Source organism: Helianthus annuus, chromosome 17, assembly GCF_002127325.2.
Source record: "Helianthus annuus cultivar XRQ/B chromosome 17, HanXRQr2.0-SUNRISE, whole genome shotgun sequence".
NCBI lineage: Eukaryota > Viridiplantae > Streptophyta > Magnoliopsida > Asterales > Asteraceae > Helianthus > Helianthus annuus.
The window spans coordinates 95,914,451-95,923,349 of record NC_035449.2 but is presented as its reverse complement, the minus strand read 5'-3'; the positions used below and the strand labels follow the sequence as shown (position 1 = coordinate 95,923,349).

The 8,899-nt window shown below is 39.0% G+C and overlaps 1 protein-coding gene and 1 long non-coding RNA gene across 2 annotated transcripts; both read right to left on the bottom strand.

Moving 5' to 3' along the window:
* Nucleotides 1-322: 322 nt before the first annotated feature.
* Nucleotides 323-1,355, bottom strand: LOC110923100. The gene is made up of 2 exons (XR_002583736.1): nucleotides 860-1,355; nucleotides 323-713 (listed from the first exon to the last, which is right to left on the bottom strand). It is a non-coding gene; the product is annotated as an uncharacterized LOC110923100 (long non-coding RNA).
* Nucleotides 1,356-7,444: 6,089 nt separating this feature from the next.
* On the bottom strand, nucleotides 7,445-8,434 carry LOC110924601 (E3 ubiquitin-protein ligase ATL41). Its single transcript, XM_022168595.2, has one exon. The coding sequence runs from the start codon at nucleotides 8,280-8,282 to the stop codon at nucleotides 7,524-7,526; it is 759 nt and encodes a 252-aa protein (XP_022024287.1). The 5' UTR covers nucleotides 8,283-8,434; the 3' UTR covers nucleotides 7,445-7,523.
* Nucleotides 8,435-8,899: the final 465 nt, after the last annotated feature.

Sequence of the window (8,899 nt, the reverse complement as noted above, 5' to 3'; positions counted from 1 at the left end):
TATATATAATAACTATATTTATTTTGTAAAACGAATACGAGTTGTTTGACGCTTGAAATAAATATATAAAATATATTTATTTTATAAGAGAATTGTCATTTTCGTATGTGATAAAGCGTCGTCAAAAGTGATATACATATTTATATTGATCCTATTCCTAATAAAAGTCGCTTTTTAATAAAACATGTTGTATTTTACGGGTTTTCTCGAAAAACGGGCATAGTTTCCTCTGTTTTTGGACGTCCCCGACGACACAAGTCGTCGTTATTTTATCAAAATTCAATCGAGACTCAGTCATCAACATATGTAATTTTCGTTAAAATGACGAAATATAAACTAAATAGTAAACTAAATCGGTTCGAGCTCGTTCACGTAGGAATTAATATTATAAAAATAACATAATGAAATAAATACGCTGTTAATTTTTATCAAGTCTTCGTGTCAAATGTCGAATCGATGACTGAGTTGACCGAGTCGACTCGGTTGACCGAGTCGACCGAACCGCTTCATAAACTAACACGAACCAAGCTGACCCGAACATGCTTGAACCACTGTTGAGCCGAACCCATCTGTTGACTTAGTTGACTCAACCGAGTCAACCCAGTCCCGAAATCTGACCCGAAGCTAAGTCGTGACCCGAAAATGAATGTTGACCTGAGCCGAACCGCTGATCCCATTGCACCAGATCTGAACCGGAGACCACCTCTGCTGACCTGAACCCGTTAACCGCAACCCGAACCCGTGAATGAAATAACTTGAACCAAAACACCCGTCGTCTACGGCCGTCATCATCATCAACTATCATTATCTCAACAGATTTTCAAATAATAAAAAAAAAGAAATCGGAGAGGGGTTTTACCGGACAACCGGTCGGAACAAGACCACCATCGCGCCGCCTCTGCCCGAAACAACCATCATTCGGCCGGAAAAACGAATTGACCACCGGATATCAGAACCGACCGGCGGTCCGAACCTCCGACTGCCGGTTTCTTTCTCTCTCTCTTGGCCTCTCTCTTCTTCGATCGTTCTCTCTCCTCTGTTTTTGTCTTGCCGTCACGCCGCCGCACGGCGACGGCTCTCCGCCGTCAGAATGTCATCAGAGGGGGGGGTATATAGGTGTGGGGTGCGGCTGTCGCCGGAGACTCCGATCAGAGCCGGTTCATCGCCGGAGCACGCGCCGGAGAGGGAGAGAGGTGAAACGGGTGGGTGAGGAGCTGGGGGTTGGGTGAGAGAGTTTTGTGTGAAAAACTGATTTCTCTATGTTTGTTGTATAGAGATCGAGAGAGTGTGAGAGTAATGAGTGTATACCAATATGCAGGGAATGAGGAATCAAGTGGGGGGTAAGGTTTTAAACTAATTCATGTGGGTAATGACCAAAGTTATTTCGGGCATGTTTGGGTAAGCTTATTGAAACAACTTATTGACTTATTGGCTTCTTGGAAAAGTCATGATTTTGTGACTTATTGACTTATTGACTTTTCCCCCTCACATACACCCTCTTTGCCAAACATCATTTTAGAGCTTATGACTTTTCAAAAAGCCAATAAGTCAATAAGTTGTTTCAAAAAGCTTACCCAAACATGCCCTTCCTAATGTCCTCAGTATATAGATCTTTATATAGATTTTGTGTTTCAAATCCTTGAGACAAAAATCTCTTGCACCGATTTTGTATAAATTTTATGAGATTTTGTAGTTCTTGCTTGGATTTTCCAAGATTTTGATAAGATTCTAATTTATTGTGTGTAGGTTTAGACTTGTGGGTTTTAGGCTTGGGCCCAGGGCCCACAAGCCCATCTCATGTGTAAACGGCCCGTAATTTCTACGAGACCCGATATCGCGACCCAAACTCCATGAGCATAAAATATTCGTGTAACATCCATATTTGTCGGTGTCATCTGTATTTTGCACGGTATCAGTCCGTTGTCGCGTAATATTCAGCAGCTTTTCGGTAAATCACCACACGCGCACAGTATAGCTGAACAAACGTTCTTGGGCACTCCGAGGGCCTGGTTAAGTTAATTAGCGTTGTAAACACTATTTATTATCACGTTAATCACTTGTTAATCACGTAATTAAGGGCGTAAATTAACGGTTGTCACACATTTCTCGCTTTCCGTGCTTCGATCTTGGCCCTCCACTTGGGCACATGGTTTTCAAAACCATGGGGATGTTATAAACCATCAATTTTGAGCCCATAGCATGACAAAACAATGTTCAAAACCATCAAAAACCAGCTGGATGACCAGATGCAATGTTTCTGTCTGTAGCTTCTACGCGCCCCGCGTAAGATATAGCTAAATCTTACGCGGCCCGCCTAGTAGTCTTTGACAGAATTGCACATTTAGTCCCTACACTTGAGAAACTTCCATTTTGATGCATTTTTGGCACGTTTAAGCCCCGTTAACCTCATTTCAAGGCTCTAAAATGATGTTAAAGTCTTGGGAACTTAAAATATGCTCAAAAACATCTCGGATGTCGGTTCGTTTGGTCGTACGGTTGCGTTGTTCGGTTAATTACGACGGAAGTCGTAACGAATGCAAAAACGATCCAAATTAAGCGACGAATGGAATTTTATCATGCCAATCACTAAAATAAAATATTTTAATGGTTACATAAATTTTTGGAAGTCCGGATATATTCAGAACGTAAGATATGCGCGAAAATGCAAACTTATGCACTTTTTGACGCTTTTAGTCCATATTGATCAAATAAGTTTATTTTGCGCATTAAACACCTTAAAGCCTATTTCTAAGCTATGTAAAGGATATTTAGGACATGTTTAACTTATGATCAAGTTCCGGAATGTGCGATACTATGTGAATCAGCAGACTTTCGCAGTTTGACGCAAAAAGTCCCTAAGTGTGAATAAACTACCAAAGCCTTCAAAACTTATTTCTAAGTTATATAAAAGTTATTTGAGGTATGTTAACCCTATTTCACTGTTCCGGAGTGTTTTCCGCATTAAACTGTTCACGTTTACGCATCAGTTTGCGTATAACTTTCCAAAAAGCGATTTAAGGTTTAAAAATAAACTAGAATCAAAACGTGAAATTGTAAAACCAAAATAAACAAATTTTTGAGACCAAAACACATTGTTTCTTTGATAAAAGATAGTGTCCTACATTGTGTGTGTTTACGGAGCACAAGTGTCACAATAACCTTCCGAGGTTATACCTTATGGTCACTTCGTTTAGTTAGTTATATGATAGGTAGTTTATATGCCTTAGGAAAATGACCAACATGCCCTTTTCATGCATAATTAGATTTTAAGCATATGTAACTCAAACTTTTGTCATTTAACTGATTATGCAACATATTTAAACATGTTTAGGCATATAATACTTGTCATAGGACTAGTTAGGCGGTTCGAACGCGCTTTATGCGAACGAAATGTTAAAGTAGCGTAAGCTACCTAAACGGGTCGTAATGGGTCGTAAGCACTTAGGATAGGTGTCGTTTTAGTATGTAGGCTTTGTTAAACCATATCATATGAGTTCCAACACTCATTTGGTTTACGAAATCTCATCATATCCGAACTTCCGATTTAGGTCCGGTTATTAACATAGTTACCTATATTAGGTGCCGTTTGATTTCCGTGATCCCTCTAGCTTTGCTTGGTTGTTATTCAAGACTTCTAAGCATTCTCAAGTGAGTACATAGTCCCCTCTTTTACTGTTTTCAAACATTTTGGGGTGAAACACATGTGCCTACTTGTTACTTTCGTGTTTTCATGCTTTTATAACATAGACTTGCTATGTTCATTAGTACACTTATAGTACATGATTTCATTATATTTTGCCATGTATGTTCATTGAGCATGCTAGCACATTGATTTTCATATATTATATTTTGTTGCATATGCTCATCCAGCATATGGACACATTGTTTTTCATTGCATTTTGTTGCATATGTTCATCCAGCATATGGACACATTGTTTTACATTTTGAACTGTTGGAACCGTTTGGAACTGTTTGATCCTTGTGAACCGTTTGGAACTGTTTGATTTATGTGAACTGTTTGGAACTGTTTGATCCTTGTGAACTGTTTAGGACTGTTTGATTTATGTGAACCGCTTGGAACTGATTGATTGATGTGAACCATTTGGAACTGTTTGAATCGTTGGGTTAGGGAAGTGATTAGATAACGGGGCGGGTGTAATGTGTTAAAAGCATGGTGGATACGCCACTGGTACTTCCTATATATAAGTGCTTTTAACACATTATATATCGTTGCGTTGTCTAGATCACTTGGGCTAATGTTATCAAAACAAAGTTAAATTACAAGGTTTTTCTAACAATATAAACCATACGAGTTTTATTACAAAAACGATTTTCGATCTGGGTCTACATAAACAAATGTTTTGGAGTTAAGATTCATGGCATCGAGGTTTTATAAATTATAACAAATATGTTTTAACTTGGTTATTTCAATTCACAATACAAACATTTTACAAAACTAAGTTTTCTAATATCGAATAACAAAGTTGTTTGAGTTATTTCAAAAGGTAAAACGAGCCATGAATCTGACACACACATAAAACCTATGTACTCGCCGGCATTTTTATGCTGACGTATTTTCACATGTGTTTCAGGTACCATAGTTGATGATGCTTGATGATGATATTGGTGTATGCTCACATAGGAATGGACGAGGCCTTAGTGACTTAATAACAATGAAAGTCAATTTGTTCATGTTTTGTTTCTAATTTCAATACAATGTAATAAACTTAATTCAATAAAACAGAACTTTTATCCATGTGTTGTGAAACAATGATTCTGTTACACACTCCCCGACATTTCCGCTGCGGTTTGTTGTTTTAACGCGGTCGGGGTGTGACAATTCAATCCCAAACTCCACCTCGCGCTCAGGTGGTATCCCCGGTAAGTCTCCCAGAAATACGTCTTCAAATTCTCGTACGACGGGTACGCCTTCAATCTTTGGTGAGTCTTTTTCCGAATCACATACGTAAGTCAAATAAGCCTTACACCCATGTTGAGTGAGCCTATGGGCTTCCATCATTGAGCATACTATGAGGTTGCAACTTTTTTCCCCACCTTCCACTTGGAGATGTGAATTGTATCTCCTTTCGGAAGCATATCACTTTGGCGTGGTAGCGATACAACCAATCCATCCCAACCACCACTTGGAATTTCCCCCATTGACATGGGTATCAAATCAACCAAGTAATCCTCGCCATCAACATTTAATTTGCAATCTCGACACATATCACAAACAATAAAACTTTTACCTACTTCTACTTCCATAGGCATAGGTAATTTTGTTAATGTAAACGAAAGATGTTGAATAAATCTATGTGAAACAAAAGATTTATTTTCACCCGTATCAAATAAAATACGTGTGGGAATAGAATTTACGGTAAATGTACCTGTAACCACATCGGGTTCCATCTTTGCTTCAGCAACAGTGATGTGAAAGGATCTTGCCTTTGACTTTGGGGTTTCAATCTTTGAGTCGACCCCCTCTTTCTTTCCTGTTAATTCCGGGCACTCAGATTTCTTGTGACCCTGTTGATAGCACTTATAACTTACCGACATCCTGTCTGGGTAGTTTGAAACCCCATGCCCCGTTTTCCCGCATACGACGCATGGTTTGTTTTTATAAAAAACATTCAACCCGATGAGCGAGTCCACAAATCCTGCAACTTGGAGATCCTCCTTTCACATTTCCTTTCTTTGAAGGCTCAGTTACCTTCGGCTTCTTTGTGGGGCGTAGGTTTGCATCCAACGCCCTCATTTCTCCTCTTTCAATCTGCTTTTTCGACTCGATCTCGCACTCCCGCGCAACATTAATGATTTCTGTGAGGTTTCCATAATTTGTGGGAGTCATGAACTCCCTATATTCAGCTCTAAGCATATTATGATAGTAATATATCTTTTGCTCCTCGGTTTTGACCAATTCATCACAAAATTTCAGTGTATCAAGAAAATCCCCGTGATTTTATCTATGGTCTCCCTCTTTTGTCTTAACTGCATGAACTCTTCTTTTATCTTGTTCACCATCGCCTTAGGACTATGGTTTTCAGAAATGGGACCTTAAAGTCCTCCCATGGCTCTCACGACCTCAACCCTTTCATTTCTAAAATTGTCCCACCAATTCTTTGCTTGGGCTCTTAATTGTCCGATCTCGTATGCTACAAAGTCATTCGGATCACAATGTGTTCTTCTGAACACTCCTTCAATATCGCTTATCCATCTTTGACAAGCAATTGGATCCGCATCCCCATTGTATATCGTCGGCTTACATGAAATAAATTTATTATAGCGACAATCTTTCTTTTTCTTGACATTATCTCTTTCATGGATAAGGTCCTCTTTTAGTTCGTTTATTCTTTCCTCAACAGTCCCGATATTTCTACGTCTTAGAACATGTATTTTTATAATTAAAATATTTAGCATAAAATACATCAAAAGATTTCCGACTACATGCGACTCACAATTGTCTACTATACATGATGCTACAAAACGACTTTTTGATGATCTTTCTACTTTATACTTGAAACATTCCGACAGACACATTTTTCCTAATTCATGAATCAATCTTCTTTGTTACTGAAAGTATAACCTTCATATGGGATGCGTCAGTGGGGCACATTGGATGCGTCGGTGGGACACATGTTACTTGTTTGCTAACACGTGGAGCCTAACGCATTGGATACGTCGGTGGGACACTGGGATGCTTCAGTGGAATGCATGTTACGTGTTTGCTAACACATGGGTCTAGAGGCATGGGATGCGTTGTTCGGACAACACAAGCCAACTAGCCAGATGCAAGCCTGAATATTATGTCCACATGGCGACGTTGATGCGTCGCTCGGACGCAAGCTATCTTCCTCGCTACGTGTCACCATTTAGTATAGAGATGCAACAATGTAACAACCGGACGCAAAAGCATGTTGGGATATGTGATGCGCCGCTCCTCCGACATGTGAGGTGGACAATTTGGAAAGTGTAATTGCTCAATGGTTATTCTCGTAAATTTCCCATAAATTAAAGATAATATACTACGGTCTTAAATACCGTCGCTAAGCACCCACTCAATAGTCACGAATGACCAATATTCTAGTAATGATAGTTGGGATGAATTGTCAACGGATTTTGCGTGTTCCACCTTCAAATGGAACATGTTCCGTTATGGACACGTTAAGCACAATGGAGCTTTTTATTAGACTTCCTTCCAACACGACTCCACAAAACTTAGCTACCATTTTCAGCCTACATGCATATAGGGCCCTCAATCTCTGGTCAAACTCAAGTTCTCAGCCGCTTCATTGAAGATTGCTTACGTTACTTTGTCCCTATATTTCTTACAAAGACAAAAATTTTGAAGTTAAGGTCAATGGTTCACATGGATTTATATGTATTTTACCAAATCAAAACATTACAAAAGTCTATTTTTTAGTAATCACATATGCCGAAATAATAATTTAAACAAAACAAAGATTTAATAAATTCAAGCAATAAGTATATATAATGTTACAATAAACATTGCAATATTGATCCACTCATTGTCTTTCAACATCATCGATTCCATCTTGCGTGCACGAATTATTGCGTCGCGAAGATCGGTCCATGCTTAGCATCCTTCGAAAAGAACTCAATCTGGAGGTCATTCCATTGCCTTTGACAGACGATTGTAGCATCTCATCGGATGTCCCTTCTATGGCTACTGCTACGGAAGTTGTATGATCTACAGGTGGAGCGGAGGGTAGGCCCGCCCCTGCCCTAGCCCCGGCCCCTAATCTAGTACTAGGCTCACGGGGCAAGGGCGAGATGGTCGGGCTGAGCTCTACCTCATGACGACAGATGGGACAACTGGAGTGTGACTCCAACCATTTGTCAATGCACTCAACATGAAAATGATGTTTGCAGGTTGGTAAGACCCTGATCATCTGACCATCCTCGAATGAGCTTAAACAAACTGCACATTCAGGGTTGACCCGTGAATTGGCCGACCCATTATCACCGTCCTCATACTTGAGTATAGGGAGAGATGCAATAACCATGGGTTCAAGACCCCGTTTGGGCAGCTCGTGAGATTGGATGTGCGGCACTAGCCCGATACCTTGAAACGCCTCTCGACGGCGCGCTTGACGGCGAAGTATATACCTTACATACACATGTAGCATGGTTACAACCACCACAACGGTAGATAAAGTTATAATTGCAACTAGCATGATCTTACTGTTGACATCTGATGAGTTCCCATTGGGGAAAAATATCGAACTTTCGTCATGATCGTCATCGTGTCCAAGTCCAGACATAACGAGTATCACAAACGGAAGAAAAAAAATCCGGTTGCACAAATGAGAAAAATAGGGCTTCTAAGCTTGAACTAAGTGGGTTTGAAGGTGTAAAATAAATGAGAAAAAAGTGGTATATAAATGTGTTGGGTAGATTCGTTTATTGTGTGTGAATTTGACTAATAATGGTGAATTGCGTGGCCAGTAGGTTCATGTTTTTCAAAGATAGAACTGTTGGGTACCTTGTTTCAAATGAGTTGACTTTGAATATTGACTTTTCTCTCTCCGGTTGTTACATTTTTCATCTTAAGTTGTTAATTTTGTTACAAATTTTCTTTTGTGTGTATTAGGTTGGTGGGGATCTAAAGATACGAGATATTATTTCTCTAAATGATATCAAATTGAGGAGTCAACATTTACATATCGGAGAGTTTAAACGAGAACACTAAATATTGGGAAAACTGTAAGAACGAATGAAAAAATCATAAGAATTTTATAAAAAATAATTCAAATTCAAAATGTCTTTTTACACTTATTATAATTTTGTAATACAAGATTATAAATTAAATTTACACGTTAAAAACTTACGTGTATTCATAAATAAAGAAAATTTACATATGTGTAAATTTGTGTAAAAA

Coding starts and splice junctions, on each gene's coding strand:
- LOC110924601 (XM_022168595.2), bottom strand. CDS start 8,282: ATGTCTGGACTTGGACACGATGACGATCATGACGAAAGTTCGATATTT.